Genomic DNA, 24,402 nt, shown 5'->3' with positions numbered 1-24,402 from the left:
GATTTTTTCCTTGGACTATTTTATTTAAAGCATTGAAAAATATAGATGAGAGATAAGACTTCAAAGTAGACTTTAAGAGTTCATCGTTTCTAAACACTCAATTGTTTTATTAACTCATGAAGAAAAATGAAAGAAAAAAGAAAAAATAATGTCACTTTTGGCAATTTTGGTCGTTTGAGGACCATCTAATGGATCTGTTCAGCGATATTACACGCACACAAAAATGAGAAAAACAAAATCTTTTACACAAAATAGACTGATCAAAATTGGGAGTTCACTTTTTCACAAGTATGCTTATATTTTTCTCTGACAGCCCTCCAAATAAAGAAGTTTGGTACTTTAGAAAAGGACAAGCATAACATTATGCACGATTGTGGCTATAATTGTTTATATATATTTGATTGGAAGAACAAAGCAATGTGGAAGTTAAAAAAAAATACAATAAAATAACATAAACAAAAAAAAGAAAAAAATTGAAAACACCAAAACAAACACAAAGTAGGCATGAACAAATGCAATATGATTGCAACTTTTTTCGAGCACACACGTTGTTAGCGTTTTTGCTAAATAAATAGTAGATATTTGGAGATGGATAGCTCATGCTCTTTCTCTCTTCCTTGTATTATTCTCTACATTTCAAACTCTCTCTTTCACTCTCTCTCTCTCTCTCTCTCTCTCTCTCTCTCTCTCTGTGTTTCACTCTCTCTGTCTTTCTATGAGTTTCTGCTTGAAAAGCTAGTGATCTAGTTTGGTCCTAGTTTTTGGTGATCCTGATGGCTCAGACAAGTGGGTCATCGGACGGTGGTGATGGTAGTGCTTCAGGAGTGGTTTCAGGTGGGCTTGAAGTAGCAGATCGTGGAATCGGTGAAGGTGATCGGACTGTTAAATTGGAGGTTTCTAAGCCTCATACTCAGCTCCAGTTGCCTACCACCAACTGTGACGGAGGTGACCAAACTGAGCAGGTGACTTTAACAATATCTCTTTTTCTCTTTTTTCTATGTGTTTCGGTAGTACCGAAGATGAAGACGTGAAGCATACTCACAAATTCACAATATCTTTATGAACAAATAAAATATTAAGAATAAAAAGAGTATTAGACGACTATATCAACATATCAGAATAAATCTGGACTCGCAGTGGAGCTCCAGTGGCAGAGATCCCCAACCTTGGCCTGTGAGTGCCAGGTTCGAGTCTATGGGGTGGGTTGGGGTTGCCTGGGCCACCAGCCACACTAGAAAAAAACCCCAAAAATATATATATATATATATATATATATCAGAATAAATCTTATTTTGTTCACCCAAAAAAAAAAGGATAAATCTTATTTTAATTATTGAGGATAAAGAATCACACCCTGTAATATTTTTTTTTTCTTTTTTTTGTTTCTATTATTATTTTTGTCGTTGTTGTGTGCGATATTATATATAGGGAAATTTCTACAATAATATATATATATATATATATGTGTGTGTGTGTGTGTGTGTGTGTGTGTGTGTGTGTGTGGCTATCAAATGAGATAGGACACTTGTCATGAAATCTTATAACGGAAAGAAAATTATTGGAAGGACAAAGTAAATAAATAAATAAATTATATATTTTAAAATGAAATGACAAAAATTAAAAAAAAAATTTTGAAAAATGTGAAATATCCATTACATTATTTTGGCGAAACAGAATATTAGTTATTTTTCAATCAAATTATGGAATGCAATCTGGGCAGGCTAGCACCGAATATTTCTATATATATATATATATATATATTTTTTTTTTAAAACTTTATCTCCTCTTGTTTAAAACACAACTTTATTTCAAAATATTCTTTTTAAATAGAAATATCTTGAATCGAAAAATGTATGTTCAACCTTACAAGTCGTTGAACTTGTTGAAGTTATATTTCGGATTTGATATGGAGTGGCCAGTAGGGTCCATGGGCAGACTTTGAGCTTAAAATAAATAAGTTTGACTGCATTTAAGCTCTGTTTTTTAATTAAAAAAAAAAGAAAAAGAAAACTAAAATACGAAAATAAAAGATTTTTTGTTGTTCTCAAAAGCGTTAGTTGGGCTTGAATCCAACATACGGCTTGGCCCATTTTGGCTTTTCCTTCCCTTAGCCTCTCTCTCTCTCTCTCTCTCTCTCTCTCTCTCTTTCTCTCTCTCTCTCTCAAGTTTTGTACAATCTTTGTATTTTTTTTTTTTAAAAAAAAAAAACAATCTTTTTGTTTTTATTAAAGAGAAAAAGTACAATCTTTTTCCTTACCATCAGAATCTTGTCGTAAATTCGGAATCATATAAGCCATTTTGTAAGAAAATATAAATCACATGATTTTTTAATAAAAAATATACATGTATATATAAATTACACGATTAATATCATCTATTATAAATCCTTTTCAGTTTTTCGTTAAAAAAAAAAATAGAAATAGTAGAATTAGAAAAGATTAATTGAGAACCGCACAAATTTTTAACCTAGCAAAAGAAATATATACGCACAAGCCAATCTTGTACAATGGAGAATGGAGATTCCATTAATTCTATGCTCATAGTTGCATGATAATAGGAATAAAAATAAAAGGATTGCAATAATACATTGAATAGCATATATATCTTCAAAACTTCATGAATAAAAGAATCTCATATGGAAAAGATTTCATGCCTTTAGTTTTATATATGAAGTCCTTTATATTATTTAAAAATTTGTTTTATCTACAGGATTAAATTTAGATTTATACTTAGAAAAGGGAAACTGAATCTTCCAATCCTATATATAATTCTTAATTTTATTTTTATTTAATGCATAATGCTTATTCCAATGAGAGAAAGATCACATCTTTGCATATCTCATTAAGGTTGGTACTCTACAAGTGGGAGCATGCTTGGTCAAACCAGGTGGCACCTGATTTCATTCCCTTATTTGGTTATGATTCGGACTTAAAATTAATGCTTGAACACACACACACACACACTACCTTATAGCTAGGCTTTTTCCTCAAGAAGCTATGTGTTATATAGTATCAAGTTGGCTAGTTATGCTATTCTAATTTTACTTTGGCTTGGACAAAAATGTTTGTTATGCTTGTTTTGTTGAAATTTATAAAAACCACTGTTTTTATTTTATTTTATTTTATTTTTTTTCCTTCATGAAGTTACTTATCAATTATTATTCCAATTTTCAATCATATACGAGTATATAGAACGTGGGAAATCCCTGCAATGAATGCTACCATTTCTACGGGCAGAAGGGCCATATGTGCACTGTGTATTACAAAGACAGCGCATCAATTTCACAGATGAGATAAAATGAATCCGAACCTCACATGCTTCACATATCTTTTCAATCCCACTACTGACGTGTATGCCTTGATTTCCACGCCAAGAATATCTAACCCTATGGCCCTATTAAATGCATTATCATATGATTATAATTTAATGACTTTTCAAAAATATCATTATCAAATGTAATTCATAACAAAAGAATTTTCCTGTGCATCTAGGATTGGATTGAAATATTCTTCCTTCCTGCTTCTTGTTGTTTTTGTTTCTGTAAAGTCACTCATGTACTATTATATTTTGAATTGTTGGCATATCTTGACTGTTTTGTTTCTGTAAAGTTACTCATATAAATCATTATATAAAAGTTTTGAATTGCTGGTATATCTTGACTTTCAAATACAATCCCTAACGAAATAGGTTTTTTTTTTTTTTTTTTTCCTTGACCCAAAAGAAAATGATCTTATATATATTTTCTATATTTGGATACTATATAATATTTTTTGGTAAATAACAAAATAATATTTTAGTAAGATAATTTTATTTTTTATTAATAAAATGGGATTAGGCTTAAAAATTAAAAATGAAATGTATCATATAAAGCAAACAAATAAACAGAGGATCCAGGGTCTAGATAGATTGGCTGAGCTTAAAATAAAAGAATAATAAGTTAATAAATTATCAAAATAATAAAAGAAAGTTGATTATTTGTTGATCACGAATATTTAAAATTAATACCAAGAGCGTGAACCTCATGGCGTGCTGTGTACGCGCTTTAGAAGGAAATAATAAAGCGAGTTCCGGCGTGTTAGTTGAGTTCTACGTGTTCTGCAGCTGCCGCTCTCTCTCTCTCTCTGTGTTCCCCGAACTTGTCCTTCGGGTTTGGGGCAGAGGTGTAAATATCTGAGCTTAGCTTTTTGTTTTTGTTTTGTTTTGTTTTGCTTCTATAATGGCGGAGTTTATCTACCCACCTAACCCAACTGGAATTTTCCCTGTTCTTTCATGGTTTGTCCATTTTAAACCCTTCTCCTCTACCTTTCGCCTATTTATTTTATTTTTTTCTTATTTTTTTTTTCTTTTCCAGATATTTAAAATTTGCTTGAACGAAAGTATAGTCGCTATCTTATGACAGATCTATATGGTCAATTCTATGACGATTAGCTTACAAACAAAAGTTTTGCTTTTTTTGTATTTGTAGTTTGTTCAAGTTTCAATTTTTATTGCATTTTGCAAGTGCTCCGTATCTATTTTGCTTTTTCTTCTGTCTTTGATTAGCATGTGTTGCTCTAATTTCTTGTTGTACATCAACCTTATGGTAAATACCCATTTGTTATTTTGTTGAATTATAAAACAATTTTCCTTGTGTTTCTGTAAACAAATTAACCTCCCAAAATTGGTCGTATTTTGTCTGGATTACTTTCTACTGTAGGCATAACTTTGTGTGTGGTAGCCTTGATTTTGTTAAGATAGTTTTGTGATTGTGATATTGCTTACTTCACTTCATAATGTGATAAGAGAGAAAAACTAAAACTTTATCATGCTCAAAACTTGATACCAAATGTAGAAATTGACAAGCACAGAGAGTAGGCAAGCTTCAATTGCAATGGGAGAGTACAATGGTGTTCAATATGTGTCGGTTGACGATGTTCATTCCCCAAGGGGAGATAATCTCAGAAAAGTCTCTGTTCTCCCTCTCGTCTTCCTCATCTTCTATGAGGTATCTGGAGGGCCATTTGGAGTTGAGGATAGTGTAAATGCAGCAGGTCCCCTTCTAGCTCTTCTTGGGTTTTTGGTCTTTCCGTTGATATGGAGTGTTCCAGAAGCATTAATTACGGCCGAGATGGGAACCATGTTCCCTGAGAATGGAGGTTATGTGGTTTGGGTTTCGTCTGCGTTGGGGCCTTTTTGGGGATTTCAGCAGGGTTGGATGAAATGGCTGAGTGGGGTTATCGATAATGCTTTGTATCCTGTTCTGTTTCTGGACTATTTGAAGTCTGGAATCCCAGCTTTAGCTGATGGTTTTCCAAGAACTATGGCAGTGTTAGCTTTGACGGCTTTTCTTACTTACATGAACTATAGAGGGTTAACGATTGTGGGATGGACTGCTGTTCTTTTGGGTATTTTTTCGATCCTTCCTTTTGTGGTTATGGGGTTTGTGGCAATTCCGAAGTACAAGGCTGCTAGATGGTTAGTGGTAGATCTACACAATGTGGACTGGAATCTGTATTTAAACACGCTGTTTTGGAATCTGAACTATTGGGACTCCATTAGTACACTTGCAGGAGAGGTAGAAAATCCAAAGAGAACTCTACCGAAGGCTTTGTTATATGCTGTGATCTTGGTAGTTCTTGGGTACTTTTTCCCTCTCTTAATAGGCACTGGGGCTGTTCCACTCCATCGTGACTCGTGGACTGATGGGTATTTCTCGGATATTGCTAAAATCGTAGGGGGAGTTTGGTTGAGATGGTGGATCCAAGCAGCTGCAGCAATGTCCAATATGGGAATGTTTGTGGCTGAAATGAGCAGTGACTCTTTCCAACTTCTTGGGATGGCAGAACGTGGGATGCTGCCTGAGTTATTTGCAAAGAGGTCACGTTATGGAACCCCACTGATTGGCATCCTGTTCTCAGCGTCTGGCGTTGTTCTCCTGTCTTGGCTGAGCTTTCAAGAAATTGTAGCTGCAGAAAACTTCTTGTACTGTTTTGGAATGTTTTTGGAGTTTATAGCATTTATACAATTGAGGATAAAACGCCCAGCTGCATCTCGGCCTTACAAGATACCTATTGGAACAGTTGGAGCCATTCTTATGTGTATCCCTCCAACCATTTTGATTTGTGTTGTCTTGGCTCTTTCTTCACTCAAAGTCATGGTGGTAAGCATTATTGCCATAATTATCGGCTTTGTGATGCATCCCTGTCTCAAATATGTTGAGAAAAAACAATGGCTCAAGTTCTCAATCAGTACTCACCTTTCTGATCTTCACAGCGCAAATCAGGAGAGTGCTCACTCACTGGTCAATTAGGAAGACCTTAAACTATGAATAAGCAAGATATCGACTGTAGTTTTTGTTCTCTTGCCATTGTAGAAATCTACGGGTGATCAAGCTGTTTTTCATGGTTAATTTGTATGCTATGATCTTCCCTGAAAGCATTGCTGTTTATCATCTTTGTTTTAAGTGTGATGGTAAATCTAGATGTTTTGTTCAGTGTTTGGAGATTAGCACCCTTGTATGCATAAATTTAATTTGCGATCTTCATTTCAGATGGTCATAATGTTGTGATTTTCATGATTATGTATATCAGAGTTTCATAATTTAAAAGAACTTTGCATTTGTGGTAATTTTTGCAAACAAACTACGTTTTAGCAATAGTATTCTTGTTTCTTATTCTAGATAAACAATTTTCTAATTGGCTTCAAAATGGAATCTTTCTAAAATTTCAAAAGTTTTAGCAACAAGCTCTTGAATTTCACAACTTATTGTTCCAATCGTCAAGATCGACCTCGAACCTGGGACTCTCGTAGCAAAAAGTGTTGTTAGAAGTTTAATTTCACTGGCTCTTAATCAATTTTATTATATTTCTGGGGTGCTAGGAGCTTACAAGATGTAACTAATAAGCAACATAAATCAAAGGAAAATCTAACTGAAAAAAGAATGTGCACAAGTAGTCGAGTCACAGGTGCTCTACGGTTGAAGTTTTCCATAATTCGAGGTTACAAGGGAACTTTCATGTACCCTACATCGTTTTTCTTGGCAACTGATTTTGGGTAACTTTCCTACTTTTACTAACTTTTGGAGTACCTGTCTTGATCTTTCACATTTCACTTGCAAACTTACTTTGGAATTACTTTGAAGTATTTTTCCGTTAGGACATCTTCAAAATAATAAAATTTCTTTTTCTTGAAAATTTTCTTTTCAAAACTCTAAAAAACACGTTGAACATCATCTTATACTTAATAGTAATTAAATATTTACCAAAGAAAAAAAAAACTCAATAGTAAATTTATTTATTTATTTATTTTTTGTAAAACTTATAGAGTAATTAAATATTAGTACTGCACCATAATTCATGATTTGGCTAATACGTATCTCTACTGCGATACTGTATAATATGTTACTCTAAATCCAAAAGTCTAAACGCGATAATCAGAATAAAAATAATTTAAGCTTTCGAGTATGGATCTGATATATTGATTATGTTTGCGATTTTCCAAACCAGTGTTATCCATGTTCATTCTTATACAAAAATACTTATATGGTTAACTGAAAATCATACTATTTTCGATTGGTTATTAATTATCATTGATAATATTCCAAAAGAATAAAATTTCCTTATAACTAAAATTGATTCTTGCTAATACTATTTTTATGATAAATCATATTAATTTATATATTCTTATTTTAAAAACTAAAAAGGGAAAAAAAATTAAATAAAAATAAAAATTAGTAACATAAACAAGCAAGCCTATCCCAGACCTTTCTAAGGGCCCCCAACCGCACGAAGCAGAGTGCATACACAAACGAAAGCAAGCCTCGGAAAAACCCTACGGGAGCAGGTAAAGTGAATGTGAAGCCGAAACTGGCAGCGATGTATTCTTCTCTCTTCTGCGTTCGTCATTCTTGTTCGTCTTCTTCTTCCCTGATCTCTCTCGCTCGCTGCCACATTCAGCAAACTCTTTCCAGGTCCTTCTCTTGGATGCCGGCGATATATGGTGGATTTCCAGGCAAGTCCAACTTCATTTAGTTTTGTGTTCGAAAATTGTTGCTCTCGGATTTCTTTTCTATAGCTTCTACCTATATGTGAAAATGGAAAACCTAGCCATTTTTTTTTCTTTTTTGGCTTTGTTGACGGAATGAAATTTGAATACCAATTTGTGATATTAGTTTGAACAGAAGAAGAATTTTTCTGTTTACCTTTTCGGGTATTATTTTGGTAAATATGTTTGTTTATCTTCTGCTTAAATCATTTTTGGCTGTAGTGTTTGAGTATTCGTTTGGTAGATGTACTTGTTTCTCTTCCACTTCTGTTTAGTTCAATTATAAATAGGTTTCACTGCAGAATATTTATCTGAGGATTATAACTGTTCTTGAGACCTTGAGGACGGATTTCTACTGCTCTGATCTATTTATGGACTTATGTCTGAGACCCAACAACAATCTAAATTTCTTTAATCTATCATCTTTATTTGTACTTTATTTAATTGCCCCTTTTTAAATATTAAAAAAAGAAATTAAGAAAAAAAATCTTAATAATTAATACAAAATGAGGAGTAGTTGCATAGTTGTTGGTTTCTTAAACCAAATATTGTGTTCCCTCTGTCATAATACGACAGAGTTTTCGACATTGATTAAATTATCCATAATTTTGTTAAGTTTTTATGTATGGAAATTGTAGTATAACTAGCTTGATATTAATAAAATTTTTGGAGTCAACTCAGAAATAGATGAAGATATCTGGTTGAGCACGTAAGTGATAAACTGTGTGGGTTTTACAGGTGCTCAAAAGAGTTTGCTAGATGTATGTAAATCTTCTGAAAAAATTCCAAAAGGAAAGATTGCAGATAATGCTCGGGAACTTTCTGGTAGCTCAGGGTTGAGTGGCACTCCTCCATATGCCTTAGGTTTCCAACATTCAATACATTCAACTAATGAGAAAGATTTTGAAAATAGAAGAAACTCTCCATCCATGAATTTTGTAAGGAGTGTAGTAGAGGACGATGGAAGAGACATGATGAGATCTCGAGGAAGACTTCCTCGATATAATGTTGAGCAAAATGCAGACTTTGTCCACATAAAGCTGATGCGAAACAATACATTCGTCACAGTGACAGATTCAAAGGGGAAAAAGAAAATTGGGGCATCATCCGGAATGTTGCCAGAAATGAAAGGTGGAGCAAAACTATCTCGGTATGCTGCAGAAGCAACTGCAGAACATGTTGGAAGAATGGCAAGAAATCTGGGGTTGAAATCAGTTGTAATGAAGGTGAAAGGGTTTACTTATTTTAAGAAGAAAAGACAAGCAATTATGAGCTGGAGAGAGGGCTTCACCAATTCTCGAGGGGACCAGAATCCAATTGTATACATTGAAGATACAACAAGACGCCCCCATAATGGCTGCCGACTCCCTAAGAAACGCCGTATCTAAATAGTAGTAGTCTGGATGTTTGATCGAGCATTGTTTACTTGCAAATGAGGTGCTCTTGTCAAGTACATTTCAATGGTCAAATAAACTTATGCAGAGAGGATATGGATTTTGTCTTGAATATTATTCCATTATGATGATGTTAATGTAATGATATTGTTGAATTGTGGGTTGCCTGGCTCTTTTTGAATGTGCCAATGTGTTATGATTATGGTAATGTTATTGTTGGAAATATTTTGAATGATATTTGCATTAAGTTCTTATTCTTTGATACTCTGTTTGGAGCTTCTTTAGTTAATAATTAAATGTGATCTCTCAGTTTTAAGGCATGACTTATAAGCTATATAAGATCCACCATGTTGCTGGCTAAGTTAAAATCTTAGCACATCCAGTCATACAAAGCCAAAATTTTTAAGTTGAAAATAATTGCATGTAACAATACCACAACATACTAGATGACTCAACCTATTACCTCTAAGTTGCATATTTCAAATACTAGGAGAGAGAATGAGTTGAAAACCCCACATCCATAGAAATACTGATACTCAGAATGTACATGCAAGATAATACCAAGGTTACAGGACGCATATCATGCATTTCACATATTATTAGTCAACCAATGTGTGGCCAAATAATGGCTGAAGGCATTCAGAATTAGGAAATTCACCTCGGACTCCCGTCAATGAATGGAACGTTCAAGCAATGGCTAAGAAGATGAAACACCATAACGGCTTCGGAGACCATCAATAGCTTTCTCAAAGGATTGTGATAGCTTGGTGATGGATGTTTTGCATGCTGAAATGTCAACAAACCAAGTTACCGTTTGTAAGTTGCTGACTGCATACAGTAAATATCCTGATAGTTATCCGTACTTGGTAATGGAACAGGAGAGAGGAGGATTACATATAACACATGCACAAAAAAGCAGATACACGGAGAAAGAAAACTGGTTTCCCCTCTTTGGGGAATGTATATTTTGGCCATTGTTTTTCTAATAGTTCATGTAAAATTCAGATTCTTTAATCATGTTTGTGCTCCCCGTGTTCTTCCAATGAGAGTATACATAAAAATGGTTTCTGGTCTATTTAGTATCAAATAGCACAGACTACAAGAAACTTATCTAAGTAGGGGCGAAATAAGTCATTCATCTTCGTGCAAAAGGAGGGATTGGTTAGACCAAATGGCATTACTATAAGTTTAACTTTTACCCGAAGTTTTCATAATAACATAGTCGGAAAACATACCAATGGATGCGTTGGCCTGTACATCTGCCATGAACTCTACATATGAACTCTGTGGAACAATAACCAGTAAGTCGCACTTTCAAATTAACAAGAAAATTTTGCAAACAAAACTTTACTAGTTTTTGATAGCCAAGGATGTTACCATTATTGCTTCTTGACTTTGAGAAATCCGTTCAGATATCTTCTTGTGTTCTTTCTCTGCTTCGTCCGACACTTTTTGGCATGCTTCATTCTGAATCTAGTGGATTGGTAATCAAATACAAAGCCAAGTAATTAGGAAATTAGCTGCTTCTAGGCTAGTAGCTTCTCGCAGTTGGTTAAAACTATAATCTAAATTAATTACTGCACTCAAGTGCTCCTTACTAGGCAAAAAATTTGATGTAGCAAATTACGTCTCATACATATGAAAAAAGGAATTGTAATAAGAATCAAAGCCGTCGTATAAGCCAAAAAATTAAATACATAAATAAACGAATACAAAGAAATTAGGAACTATTCAGAACTATCTTATTTTGCCTTTACAGTAAAAAATCGAATTAATTCAACCAGAATCCACATATCCAAAAATTGAAGGCTAATTCAGAGATATTCATTGAAATCTAACCGAATCACATAGTTAATCGTTCTAACAGTCATCAGATGTAGCATAACGAAACAAAAATTAAAATTAAAAACTATCTACAAAGTTCTTGTCATTCGAAGAATGAACAATCATACAGCAAGCAAGCCAATCGGTTTGAATGAGCCAAAAACATTTAAATCGTAAAGACATTCCGATTATCAAAATTCTTTAGTATAGAGTAAAAAGATTTGATAGACGTTCTAATTGTTTGTATCACTGTCTCTGTTTTGCTAGAAAACCAAACAGGGAATAACGATCAAAGTTGGAGGGGGGGGGGGGGGGGGAGAGCGAGAGAGAGAGAGAGAGAGAGGAACCTTGAAGCGCTTATGGAGGCGAGTGTGGAAAGCATCAAGATCCTTGACGATCTGAGAGTGAGAGTGATCAACGTGACGCTTGAGATCGTCAAGGCGAGATGAGGCCATTTGCTTGAGATCAGAGATGGAGGCGAAGGTTTTGGGAGGAAAATGAGAATGAGAAGGCGATTCGAAGAGAGCAGCAGAGGAGGAAGTAGTGCCAATGGCTATGGTTTTCTTCCTACTACGCTTGCTGCTGCTATCGGTGAGGATGGCTGATTTCGGAGATTTCGGAGATTTCTCCGGCGACGGAGTTTCAAGAAGCTTCGCCGCTGAAGTCCTACTACCGCGAGTTCGACATCCTTTGTTCTTCATCTCTCTCTCTCTCTCTCTCCCCTTCAAATTCTTGCAGCCAGAGAGCCAAGTTCGTAAAACGGGATATTATGTAGCTTGGCGGGTCAATTTTCCTTATACTCAGTTCCCCAAGAATTTTTTTTGAAAATGTCACCGCTTTTTCAAATTTCTTGAACCAACTCAACCGTTTAATAATTTTTTACTTAAAAAAAAAAAAAATCTGTCTCGAAAATAATATTTTAATTATGCATTGATAAAATTGAGTAGTAGATAAATTAATTTAAGAGTTATATTTCTTTTTTTAATTTCAAATTATTTGCAAATAATAAAAAAAAAAATTTATCCATAATCGACAAAGTTTGTAGGATTGAAAAAGAAAGAGAAGATTCACTAAAAAATAAAAATAAAAAAAAAAGGAGGAGAAAGAAGATTGAAATAATTAAATGTATTAATCTAGATAAATTAAATGTATTAATCTAAAAAATAATGAAATTTTGATTCCAAACACTTTAATGCCTTAAATGTTATTATAGGAAAGAACGGTGTATAAATAATAGACCAATTGTATCCAATCCAATTTATTTGCTTGGATTGATTTTTCCAATGTCACTGAATTAAATTGGTTTCTAAATTAAAATCTTATTATTAATTCAGTTTTATTTTTTTTTAATAAAACATCGATTAAATCGTTTTAAACCAAACTAATTAATTATAAAATATAATAAAATCATATATATTTTAATTTTATATTATTATTTATATATTCAATTTTTGTTGTTGTAACAGCTTGAAAGTTGATGTATTGGTATTATTAAATTTTAACTAATGTTTTTTATTTTAATATTTTTATATTTTTATGAATTATTATATTTTTTAAAACAATCTATTCACAAAATAAAAAATATATGTTTTATATAATAAAAAGTCCAAATTACTATTCAAAATTTAAAATAAAAAGTCTAAATCCAAAATCAATCATCGGATTGCTAATTGGATTGGATTTTATATATGAATTAATTCAATTTGGATTAAAAAAACAAAACCATTAATAATTGAATTAATTAGATTTATTTATTTTTTTCAAATTAAATCAATTTGAACCGATGAACAAGACACTAATATATATTTTTCTAATTTTACTAATAAAATTTGACATTTTATCAATTTAATTTTGTTTTTTTTTCATTAAAAAAAATAAAATACATAACGAAGAAAATAATTTAAAGGAAAAGCAATTGCAAAAAAAAAAAAAAAAAAGTGTAATAAGAGAGCAAAATCTAGCTGAGTGCCGTCCTAAAGTCCGTCTGCAGAATACAAAATCCGTTAGGTCCGGGAAGGTGCAGCGAACCGGAGAGAAAGTAATGGGAAATCCTCAGAAAGCAGGGGCGGGTCAAGATCTTCACGGAGCGGCAAGGTCCGGTGACCTGGGTGCGGTTCAGTCAATCCTCAGCTCTGACCCTTTGGCCGTCAATTCTAGAGATAAGCACTCTAGAACTCCGTATCCTTCTTTATATTTATTTTTCCCTCGTTTTCTGTTTTTTCAGGTGTGGTCTGTTTGTTCCCCTAGAAAATGTTTTGGAAAATCATTTGTTAAATTTCTGCAATTGCTTCACTATATGATACATGAAACAACTCATACGCACAAATTCTATTAAAGAAAAAAAAAAAAAAATCATCCCCAAACTTGGAGATGGCCAGATGGGTCTTCCCCAATCTTCCATTTTCTTCTTCCCTTTTATCTTAGCGAAAATTTCGATGGTTAGGTGGAAATTCTGTAACACCCAGTTCGTATTTTCCATTCAGTAAAATTATTTTTATTGACGGGTTGGTATGAAAATATATGGAGCTTCTTAAAGCTTTATGCTCGAATACCTTTTCACTTAAATTTGTCATTTTCTTTGGGATTATCATAATCTGCTTGTAGCCACTTATACACTAAGCAAACTGTGAACTTCGTCTAGTCAGAGTCTGTCTTTGTGTTAGATTTCCATTGGAAGCCTTTTGATAATTTTGGCGTTTTCAATGCCATATTTGATTGTTTTTTGGAAGATAATATATTAGAAAGTTAAGCTCTTTGGAATTTACAAGAAACCTAAGCATAGCACTACGGTGTTATAGTAACTGACTTTGGAGTAGGTTGAATCTGTAAATCTTTGAAGCCACTTGATGAAATTCATTAATTGAACTTTTAACTCTTTCCATAATTGGAGGAGAAATTTATTATCTCTATTAAAGTTAGCTTTCAGTAACGAAAGTTCGAGACTTGAAAGCTTTTTGGTTTGATGGAGTTTTGTTCTTTAGCTTATTTAAAATTTTCACGCATATATTTTGCTTGGATTTCTTAGTTTTGCTGTTTCTTGTCGCCTTCTATTTGAAGCTTCTTTTCATTACCATTTAAGCATATGGACTTTGTTTCTTTGACAATGAATTGCAACGATAGACTACATTTAGCAGCATGGTCTGGACAAGCAGAGATTGTAAGTTATCTCTGCAAACACAAAGCTGATGTTGGTGCCGCTGCCATGGATGACATGAGTGCGATGCACTTTGCTGCACAGAAGGGACATTTAGAAGTTGTTCGAATTCTAATTTCATCCGGGGCATCCATCAAAGCTTTCACACGGAAGGGCCTGACTCCATTACATTACGCAGTTCAAGGGTCACACAAAGAACTTGTCAAGTACTTGGTGAGGAAAGGTGCGAGTCTTAGTTCAAAGACAAAAGCAGGGAAGACCCCGTTTGATTTTGCCAGTAACGAAGAGATCCGTTCATGTTTAGAAGAATGTGAAAGGTTACCAAAGAAGGGAGGTCAGAATGACAAACAGAAAGCTGAAGAATCTGATCCAAAGCCGCCACCGCAGAAAGAGAAGACTTCTGATAGTGAAACTGCTGAAGATGCACATGATGAACAGGATGGAGGTTTGAAGAGGAAGGTTGATGAAGATGATGATGTTAAGCAAGCCTCACCACAATCCAAAAAGAAAAAGGTTGTTCTTAATCATTTGTTTAGTGCAGATGACACAAATGATGAAGAATAAACACTTTTTCAAGTATAGTGGAACTTGGTTAGGACCTTAATGCTATATTTAACTTGTCAGCACACTTTCACTGCTTTGTTGTCGTAGGATTCACCAGGGTACGGTGTATTATCTACCAACATTTTTTTTTTTTTTCCTTTGATCTTCACCGGTTTACCTCCTAACAATTCTTACCGCAATCTCTCTATGTATACTTTCTTGTAGGCATTATGGTATACTGACTTGGATTGAATATCTACTTGTGATTCGTTGCTAATCATTTATTTTTCTGGACATCATCGTCATTTCCGCTGAACAATCAAGAAAATTTGGTCCATATGGTGGCTAAAACTAAAAGTTGCAGTACTTATTTTTGTTTTTTATTTGCAATAAAAGTCGCCCGCACTTTAATGTTCTTAGGGGTGAACAAAACTGATATAAACTTTTCCTTAGGTTTAGCCAAAAGAAAAAGTTTTCCTTTGGAATTATCATTTTACTAATTAATTGGTTTTGCTTTTTCTAATTTACAGACGGAGAAAACATAGTTATAACATAAACCCATGAAAAAATCTACAAAAAGATCGTAAATATTTTATATTCATAATCTTGCTCCAATACGATGAGGTGAAAGTACAACCATCTTGTTACCCAAAAGTAGGTACAATCATCTTGCAAGACAATATATCAGAGCTTGTGCCCAGAGTATGGATACTAGTGTATTGTAATAAATGCATTTTGCTTTACCTCACTCTCTCCAACTACAATTTACAAGCTAAATTGCTTTCTGACTTACCATAGACATATATGCTGGTTAATAAACATTTTCATAAATTCATACAATTCAATTCAGCAAATTGGCCAATTCTGCTTTACTAAAACATCAAGGGCCTCAACACTTCCTTATTTGTAACCAAGACTGCATTTTTCTGTTTGTACCTGAATTTGGGTCCTTGAAATTTCTTTGAATGTTAGCCAAAATTTTGCTGCTTAAACCCAAATTATATTGCTGAAGGGGACGAGTACAAGCACAACCAGAATAATGTTCAAATATTCCCAGGTTCTGAGATCATCCTCTTGATCTCTTCTATGAGGCATTCTTTTTCTTCCAACAAGTCCTCGTTCTGCTTTTGGAGATCCTCAATTTGTTTGGTCTGCTCAGAATCCTTCCTGGAAAAAAAATATTATCCCTTTAGACCAAAAACTTCCACAAATTTGCCTGAAAAACCTATAACTTGAACCATAATCAACTCTGTTTATCATCAGAAAAGTCCCAAGTAGAAGATAGTCTATTTGAATCATTACCTATTCATAAAGGATAAGTTAAGTTTGAGGGATCGAACTTCCTTCTCAAGAGTTTCACACCGCTTCAAGACAGATTGCATATCTGATGGAATAGCTGGAGTTAAGTTCCTTTCCTTTGCCTCAGCCATTCTATATCAAAAATAAATTCAACATAAACAAGAAATTCTCAGTTGTAAACATCATATAGCACTTATATATAAAATATTCCGTGTAAAAGACATTTTGCATGTTCAATTTCAGAAATAGTAGACAGCAATAAAGTAAAATCTCTAAAGAAATTGGAGTTAAAAATTTTCTTTCAAAATGAATGTGGGTCCTTGTGTACAAGAATCCTAATCCAACGAAGATTGGAAAAATTTATGCATCATGTATAAGCATTAAAGTTAGCTATTCCAAGGTCACATAACTTTTAAATATATAAGGAATAAAGAAATTGAAATTCTGAAGAAACAGAGTTTGTTAGTATGGAAAAAAATACTATCCCCAATTTGGTGAGATTGTATACGTACTTTCTTGACCGCTCCACCCTACGTTTTTTTGTTGCATCCTCCTTGATAACTGTGCAATTATTTTTGGTCAGAGAGCAGTATTGCATGTATAATATACTAATGCAGGAGAAAATCCATATTCATAACTGTTCTTGCTTACCTGAAACAGCTGATGTCACAGATCCATGTCGGACAAGAGTTGCCCTCTGCAAAAGATAGCCACAAAAGAAAGAGGGGAAAAGAAAAGTGAAACAAAGTAAAATGTTTCATAAAATACAATTTTAAATTTTAAATTAGAGCACACTCACTATACCAAACTTGAGGGTACCTTTCGATCATCTTTCAAATTGTCAATTATCCGTTCTCTAATATCTGCAATTCCAGGAGAAGAAACTTTTGCTTCATAATAGCTTCTTTTTCTAGTTTGAAGAATAAAAGTAAGAAAAGAAAGATGTTTATGTTGTGTTGGACATATGATATTATATGAATGCCAATGTCTGTGAATATCAGAAACCATGCATACCACTATATTATATTTTAGAGGACTTTGAATGTGCCACACACGGTTGAACCTTCTAATTTTCTACTTGTTTTACTCAGGTAATGATTATGACTGGATGAAACTAAATTGCTTTATTTAACTCAAGCATATTCTCATCACATGAAATGTACCTTTAGCTCTAGAGCCAGTTTCTGTTCTCCTGTTTCTAGTTTGTTTCCTTGAACTCTCACAAGCACCTAGAGTTTGGCTCGAGTTACTGGGACCATCACATGCATCAATGCCCGATGAAACTACTGGTGCAGCTGCAGAAGATTCACTTTGGGAAGGTTCTTGAGAAACTCTGCTCGATTGAATCGGGTTTGAATTAACAAAACCTTCCAGTTCAAGATCCATTGATCCATCAACTGTATGTATAACTCCATGATCCTTAATTTGGAGAGGAGATACTTCATAAAAAGTTGGCGGTTTTTCATGAATTTGATTCCTTTGTGCTTGATGGAAGTTAGTGTTGACTATAACTTCTGGAATAGGAAAAAGCCCATTAGAGCTATCATCCTCTAAAACTTCTTTCTCAATCTGGTTGCTACGCTTCTTGCGTTCTAACGTTCCCTTTAGCATGCTCACAACAGAAGAAATTTTATCCATGTCGTTCGGTTGAGTATTAAAGGTAGATGAGGATGAATTAGATGGAGACATGAATGTGTCCAATTGATTGGGCATCTCACACATGGAAGGGTCACTAAATACATTTGAATATGCGAATTCTTGTTTCATTGCATTGGCACCATTTGCAGAAATATCGTGCAGGCCTTCCAAACCTACAGGTGTCTGAACATTTTGCATGGCAGCATACCTCCTCCTGAAAACAAAATACTTACTTGTAGAACAAAACTAAACAATATAGATTTCTTCTGTAAAAGGAACTTGAAATAAAAAGAAAAGCTAAGAATGGATAATTGGATTTTCATCGAGGTTTGGAACATGATTATCTCTTGGGCTAATTCTATTGTATCCCAGAACAGATCATTATTAAATTCTGTTGCTATTTATTAATGAATTTTTATAAATCTATATATATATATATATATAAATATTATATATTATATATTATATTTTCTTACCGCAATTCAGAGGATCGGCTTCTTGTCATTGGTTGAGAACTATGAAACCACACCTGTAAAAAGTGACTTGTCAGAAAAAGATGAACCTTTATGGAACTGAATCCTGAAAGAGCTCGAGGTGTACACAAACCTTAGCCAGATAAAGCTCACTAGCTTGTACTCCCCTTTCAGTTGCATTCCTGACAAATTGAAACCAAACAAAATTAAAAACCATAACGACACTATCCAAAGCTGCTTATAAGTACCATACTTATTGCTTTGTTACTAATCCAAATCATGATGTAAAGCATTCACAGATTCAAGCCCTTCAAAGTTCCATATACGGGTAATATACTATGGATATGCATATGTATATGTGAACTCCTTGCACCCATATAACCATTTTAATCGAGGGAGCATTAGACACCTGATCGAGTGATCGTTGACATTGCCTGGGATATCATCGGCCATGGCATTATTCTGTGGGTATAAAATATCATTGCTTTTCCTCTTTTGAAGCACACCAGATTGTTGCTGAGACGACAAAGTGGCTAGTTCGGTGGATATCCTGCATTGCATGTACATTTTAAATATGAGGAACTGAGGTAGTTTAGAAGAGGGTTCTTTGTGGGAAAAAGAAAAAGAAATGGGAAAGAACACACACATCCCTACTTTCATGTTTTTGTTTATACCAAATTATGCTTCACGCATTTTAATATTATACTTATATATGAATATAGTACAATATTAGATATACGAAAAATTGCCAAACAACAACCTTAGGCATTATTTTTATGAGAAAGCTGTAAGAACTTATAGCTGCTCACCTCCTTGATCCTTGTCGAGTACGAAGTGCAATGCTTGGTGAGTTATAGCCATTATTCTGGACATAGATATACATAATGTCAAAGAAAAACAAAAACAGGAAAAGGGCAAGGGAAAAAAAAAAATTTTATTTATTTATTTATTTATTTATTTAAAAGTAAGCCTTGTCAGACCAAAGCCTGCAAGAATATTCGTCTATATAGATCATATTATAATTAAATCAGCTAAGGAAAATCATAAAATTTCTCGGCTTTGGTATACGTTTTTTATCATTAGAGAATGACATAAAAATGACTAAAATTCCTAAATGGATGCAATAATTTGAGTAGAAAAATTATGAGAAGTAGCAACAAAAGAATGTCCTCAACTAATTGCCTACTTTAAACCACGTCAGGAGGAACATTGAGACAACAAATTCTATCAGAAATTAAATTTCATGAAAAATAGGCATGGCCTAAACTGATTGTCTACTTTAAACTCACTCCAGGAGGAACATTGAGACAACAATTCCTAAGGAGTTTCTTGAAAAGCAACATTCTTAAGGGAGCAATACTTTGAGTAAAGCACAGACAAGATTCTTAGTCTAACTGAAATGGGCATGTGAATCTCATTTCCACATACAAACCAATACAACTAAGGTGCATTAAATCACATATTGGTCGAAAGCCTACTTACTACCATGTGATTGTCATCTCTATCTCCATCTGTAATGAAAGAACACAATCCGAAAAAGAGGAAAGAACTCATGGTTATAGATATTTTGTTTTTTTTCCTTTGGATTGAAGATTGTGATCATGAAAGTAAGTTAACTGTTCTTCATAAGTTAAATGTGTTAGTTAACATCCAACGGTAAGTCAAGAACCAAAGCCAATGAATAAGATAAAAAAAAAACAACTGCTTGCCTCTCCATTTGTGAGCCAGCTTTTGAAGAGCTCCTCACTATCTGCACGAAGGTTTTGAGATAGGTTCTTAAAGCCCAACATATCCATGTTTGGTCCAGGCAAGCTCTCCATATAAGATCTCAGAAACAACTCCTCGCTGGGATCTCTATACAAGTCTGAAAGCCCCCTTCCTTCCATGTCCATGAAATTCTTCTCCCCCTCGCTCCTTGGAAGCGTTGGAGTTTGAAATGAGTTTTGATTCTGTTCAATATTTCCCGGCTTCAAGGAAGAATCATTAGCGGAGTTTCCCTTATTTCCATCAATGAACATACTAACAGAAACAAGAAAATGAAAGCTCCCTTCAAACAGAACTAGTATTTACTACCTAAAAAACCTTCAACCACAAGAATCCACTACACATCAAACAATCACGAAAAACTCAAACTTTGTCAAATCAAATTCCTCGAAAACTAGAGATTGAATTTCACTCAAGAAGAAGTGAAGACTCCAATAACGTGAAGAACGCCAATAACCCAACTAACTTTCAAACTTGCAAACTATAATGAAAAAGTGTCCTCCAACAATTTTGACCTAAAACAAGACAACCTTTCTGCTTACGAGAAAATATGGTAATCTCCCTGGCTCTCACAACCAACCAAAATATGAGACTCTTTATCAGCAATCATCAACCCAAAAACCTCCCTGGACAAAGCCAACACCAGGTGGGACAGATACAAACTTCAATCTTAACCAGCCTATGGTCAAGAAAAGGTCCCATATACCAAGATTATTCTAACCTATTTTTTATTGAATCAATTTGACAAGTAAATGGTGGGCTATGGTCATACAATTATTAAAATATAAAAACCGAGGAATCTATAGTAATGGGTTTTCTGGAAAATGCCATCGCCGTATATTTGTCTTTTTCGTTCTCACGAAAACGTAAATTGTGGCGCAGTAAGTTGAATGTTCAAATGGGTATTTTTGAGAGTGTGAAACTCCATGGAAACGATCTTACCCCGTATTATTCGAAGAATAAACGGTGAGGAAAATTTCCCATTAATTTAAAGGCATTTTCTAAGAGAAATATAATAATATAAGCTGACCTCAGGCTCAGCAATGAAATGATGATAGCCATGAAGGAGACCTTGAGCAAATTGTCTTTCCCGGTTTTGATTTAAAAATTTGTAGCCGTTGAGAGGTAGCTTTCAGTGTTTGGGCGCGAATTTGGTATAATCTTCGCGTACTCTTTATACGGTCCTTTTTTATTAAGAATAAATAAAAATAAAAATTTACACTTGTTTCACAAAACAAAAATTCAAAAATGAGCTAAAAATTCAACTATTTACTTCATGAATCTGGAAAAATCTACTTTGCGAGATAAAAACAAATAAAAAATAAAAAATCTATAATCTTGTAATATTACACAATTGTAAAATCTATTTCTACAGAACTATAAATAAATAAAATTGTAAAATATATTAGTAATAAATCATTAATTCCATCCAAAAAAACAAAGACTATCTTTAATTTTTCGATGCATATTATGAAAAAAAAAAAATTTGTATGCATGAGTATTTTAGTGGATGGAACCAAATTCAAAAAACTTGAAATGCTTTATCATTGACATATTTGACAAAATAAATTGATAAAAAAAAATATTTTCATGCAAATAGTATTAAAAAAAGAAAAAAAGAAAACTATAAGTCTATATGAATTGGTAATAAACCAACCACCATCTCTCTCTCTCTCTCTCTCTCTCTCTCTCTCTCTCTCTCTCTCTCTCTCTCTCTCTCTCTCTCTCTCCTCTCTCACATTGTAAGGTTTTCAATCTGAATTCTCAATTTCGAGGCAAGAATTTAAAATTAAGTGAAAAAAATTGAGACTGTTATAGGAAAATAAAATACCAGAATGAAAATAATAATAATAATAATAATAATAAACACTACTGTTATTTAGTCGTCCTCCGAAGGAATTGACATCACTAGGAATTACTGTGATTTACTTAGGGAAACGAGACACAAATAATGCGACAAACCAAACCCACTTTTTTATTCAATTTAACCAAATTTATAACGAAATATATTAGAGTAATGTATGCCTCATTGACTGAAAATTAACTTGTCACTTTTAACTTAAAAATATATAACCAAGCTCATAGCGTGTTAAAGAAACAAGGAAAAGTTGTCAAAATCATAACTTTCTGCCGTATAAAATGAAAAGTGGCATTAGCTTCTCGTCCTGTCTTGAAAGCTAAGTTATCTTATTATTACTGCCAAATTATATTCCATGAAGAAAGAGTTAAATTGCTTTCCCTAATGTCTTTGATATATTGTATTGGATCATTTTTCTACAAAATAATGGTTAATACTATATCATTATTATTATTATTATTATTATTATTATTATTTTTGTAAATTAATATTATATTATCTCTATTGGGGAATTTCTTCAAACTTAATTATGTAAATTTTTTCTGTGATGTTTGGTTGAATATGCTGATCAAGAGAGAGAACCTGATGTTTATGTCGGTTGAAAATATTGAAAGAAATAATTAATAATTAAATAAGGGGTTTATAGATTAGAAATTTGGTATATATACACATACATCATCAACAGCAACAGTTTAAAGGTATAATAAATTAATGAGTTGTTAGAGTCAAACTAGCTATAAAATGGAATTATGGAATAATTCCATGAGTATATCAAAGAAACGGCAACAATTTGGCTGAAAATTTGGACCTTTTTTTTATATATTTTTATGGTAGAGGAACCTTACCAAGGAGCCGGCGTAACCTTTTTAGTTTCAATTTGGGACAACACACGCTGACATCGTCAATAGTATACTTGATTTTAACACCCAAATTTTATGTGTTTGATGTTTTATTTTGGTCAAACACTAGGATATATAATAAATATCAAAGTTTTTTTTCTCCATTGATAAATCCAAAATATTTTTGCATGCATGCATTCAAAATGTAGTAGCTACATAATGAATTTTTATTTATTTATTTATTTTAACAAAATCTATATGATAAATTAAAAACATTGTAAGTATACCACAAATTTATATTTATGAAAACGAAAGAACCTCTATTTTATGTTGAGAACAAAGTCAAACACTATTTTTATTTATTTATTGATTTGCTTTGAAAGTACATTTAGTTTTCGGCACATGTAGTTGTGAAATTACCAAGGTCTGTAACGTTAGTAGGTTAGAGAAATTTTTTTTTTTTTTTTTTTTTGGGTCAATATCTATTTTATAAACTATCAAACTTCTTATTTCCACCATTCGAATTCTTACATTTGCTAGTATAGGTATGGGTCCAATTCGTCAATAAGTTAGGGGGTTGGAATTTTGTTTGATAAGAAATAAAAATCCTTTTTTGGGCATGAACTTAAAATTTTTTTTCTACAATAGTTCAATTGACAATTACTATTAGTTCAAAATTGATGTTTAAATCTGTCTCTTTTTAAACATTGTAAAAAATTTAATAGAATTATAAATATTGATAACTTTATAAAAATACTCATTAGTTAATAATACTCACAGAATTCAACTTAACTAAAAAAACCTTCTATTAAAAATAGATGAAATAAAGACTAGAAAACTTGGATACAAAACCATCTTCTTTTTCCTTCCATTTTTGGAGATTTAATTGTCACTTAGAGCATTTCCGTTGCTCTGTAATAGAACTTTTTTTTTTTTTTTTTAAAGTGTCAACATATGTTTTAAAGTAAAGAATATTTTTAACACTAAACAGTGAGAAAATTATATGCCCAAAAAAAAAGTGAAAAAAATTGGGAAATATTATATTAACGAGTATTATCTTCAACCATAAATCAATACCAATTGTCCCCATATAGACAACATTATCACTATTTTTCTCTTGTAAAAGTTTAGAGGTCAAATCTCTTTACCTCAAATATAATAATAATAATAAATTATGATACGAATTTGTTATACTAATACATTGCCCCAAAAAAAAAAAAAAAAAAGAAAAGAAAAAGTTGGGAAATATTGTATTAAAGAGAATCTTCAACCATAAACTAACAATTGTCCTCAAATAGACAGTATTGTCACTTTTCACTTGTAAAAGTTTAAAAGTCAAATCTCATTACCTCAAATATATTATAATAATAATAAATTATGATACCAAATTATTATACCAATACATTGCAAAAAATAAAAATAAAAAGTTGTTATACTAATATAAACGAGCCTCAAACTGGGAAAACAAAAAAGTAAGAGAATTATATATTAGTTATTGATTTTTCTTTTCATTTTTAATAATAATTTATAGTTATTACAACAAGATAGCGAGATTTAGAAAATATGGATTCGACTAATGGGAATACTGGAATTT

General features: G+C 32.9%; 5 protein-coding genes across 6 annotated transcripts; 3 read left to right on the top strand and 2 right to left on the bottom strand.

The window, feature by feature from the left end:
- Nucleotides 1–430: 430 nt before the first annotated feature.
- LOC107431000 (probable polyamine transporter At1g31830) lies at nt 431–6,606 on the top strand. Of its 2 annotated transcripts, none has more exons than XM_060818208.1 (2): nt 431–962; nt 4,832–6,606. In XM_060818208.1, exons 1-2 carry the CDS (start codon nt 774–776, stop codon nt 6,287–6,289), a joined length of 1,647 nt encoding a protein of 548 aa, XP_060674191.1. In that variant the 5' UTR covers nt 431–773; the 3' UTR covers nt 6,290–6,606. The 2 variants fall into 2 exon arrangements, with proteins under 2 accessions (XP_060674191.1, XP_015897365.1); XM_016041879.4 differs by lacking the exon at nt 431–962 and adding an exon at nt 3,892–4,272.
- A 1,112-nt stretch (nt 6,607–7,718) lies between these two features.
- LOC107431001 (small ribosomal subunit protein uS11m) lies at nt 7,719–9,678 on the top strand. The gene is made up of 2 exons (XM_016041880.4): nt 7,719–7,989; nt 8,761–9,678. Exons 1-2 carry the CDS (start codon nt 7,854–7,856, stop codon nt 9,408–9,410), a joined length of 786 nt encoding a protein of 261 aa, XP_015897366.3. The 5' UTR covers nt 7,719–7,853; the 3' UTR covers nt 9,411–9,678.
- A 241-nt stretch (nt 9,679–9,919) lies between these two features.
- LOC107431003 (uncharacterized) lies at nt 9,920–12,077 on the bottom strand. The gene is made up of 4 exons (XM_016041882.4): nt 11,588–12,077; nt 10,794–10,889; nt 10,652–10,700; nt 9,920–10,202 (listed from the first exon to the last, which is right to left on the bottom strand). The coding sequence occupies exons 1-4, from the start codon at nt 11,939–11,941 to the stop codon at nt 10,114–10,116; spliced, it is 588 nt and encodes a 195-aa protein (XP_015897368.3). The 5' UTR covers nt 11,942–12,077; the 3' UTR covers nt 9,920–10,113.
- A 1,083-nt stretch (nt 12,078–13,160) lies between these two features.
- On the top strand, nt 13,161–15,196 carry LOC107431002 (uncharacterized). Its single transcript, XM_016041881.4, has 2 exons — nt 13,161–13,418; nt 14,361–15,196. The coding sequence occupies exons 1-2, from the start codon at nt 13,282–13,284 to the stop codon at nt 14,956–14,958; spliced, it is 735 nt and encodes a 244-aa protein (XP_015897367.3). The 5' UTR covers nt 13,161–13,281; the 3' UTR covers nt 14,959–15,196.
- Nucleotides 15,197–15,524: 328 nt separating this feature from the next.
- On the bottom strand, nt 15,525–21,157 carry LOC107430987 (protein CYCLOPS). Its single transcript, XM_016041864.4, has 11 exons — nt 20,057–21,157; nt 19,157–19,212; nt 18,757–18,897; nt 18,481–18,529; nt 18,351–18,403; nt 17,400–18,088; nt 17,056–17,099; nt 16,888–16,933; nt 16,749–16,797; nt 16,240–16,368; nt 15,525–16,104 (listed from the first exon to the last, which is right to left on the bottom strand). Exons 1-11 carry the CDS (start codon nt 20,363–20,365, stop codon nt 15,981–15,983), a joined length of 1,689 nt encoding a protein of 562 aa, XP_015897350.3. The 5' UTR covers nt 20,366–21,157; the 3' UTR covers nt 15,525–15,980.
- Nucleotides 21,158–24,402: the final 3,245 nt, after the last annotated feature.

The sequence above is a fragment of the Ziziphus jujuba genome, chromosome 6 (assembly GCF_031755915.1).
Source record: "Ziziphus jujuba cultivar Dongzao chromosome 6, ASM3175591v1".
Lineage (NCBI taxonomy): Eukaryota > Viridiplantae > Streptophyta > Magnoliopsida > Rosales > Rhamnaceae > Ziziphus > Ziziphus jujuba.
The sequence above is the reverse complement of the archived record's forward strand: the minus strand, read 5'-3'. Positions and strand labels throughout refer to the sequence as shown.

Excerpts from the sequence above, each read along its gene's own strand:
- LOC107430987 (XM_016041864.4), bottom strand. The coding sequence starts at position 20,365 with ATGTTCATTGATGGAAATAAGGGAAACTCCGCTAATGATTCTTCCTTG. Across the intron at positions 18,404-18,480 it reads GTGAGCTTTATCTGGCTAAG|GTGTGGTTTCATAGTTCTCA; the intron begins GTTTGTGTACAC and ends CACTTTTTACAG. Across the intron at positions 16,369-16,748 it reads AGGGTGGAGCGGTCAAGAAA|AATGGCTGAGGCAAAGGAAA; the intron begins GTACGTATACAA and ends TTTTTGATATAG.
- LOC107431002 (XM_016041881.4), top strand. The coding sequence starts at position 13,282 with ATGGGAAATCCTCAGAAAGCAGGGGCGGGTCAAGATCTTCACGGAGCG. Across the intron at positions 13,419-14,360 it reads GATAAGCACTCTAGAACTCC|ACTACATTTAGCAGCATGGT; the intron begins GTATCCTTCTTT and ends TTGCAACGATAG.
- LOC107431003 (XM_016041882.4), bottom strand. The coding sequence starts at position 11,941 with ATGAAGAACAAAGGATGTCGAACTCGCGGTAGTAGGACTTCAGCGGCG. Across the intron at positions 10,890-11,587 it reads GCCTCCATAAGCGCTTCAAG|ATTCAGAATGAAGCATGCCA; the intron begins GTTCCTCTCTCT and ends CCAATCCACTAG. Across the intron at positions 10,203-10,651 it reads ACAGGCCAACGCATCCATTG|CATGCAAAACATCCATCACC; the intron begins GTATGTTTTCCG and ends TTGACATTTCAG.
- LOC107431000 (XM_060818208.1), top strand. The coding sequence starts at position 774 with ATGGCTCAGACAAGTGGGTCATCGGACGGTGGTGATGGTAGTGCTTCA. Across the intron at positions 963-4,831 it reads GAGGTGACCAAACTGAGCAG|AAATTGACAAGCACAGAGAG; the intron begins GTGACTTTAACA and ends TACCAAATGTAG.
- LOC107431001 (XM_016041880.4), top strand. The coding sequence starts at position 7,854 with ATGTATTCTTCTCTCTTCTGCGTTCGTCATTCTTGTTCGTCTTCTTCT. Across the intron at positions 7,990-8,760 it reads GATATATGGTGGATTTCCAG|GTGCTCAAAAGAGTTTGCTA; the intron begins GCAAGTCCAACT and ends TGGGTTTTACAG.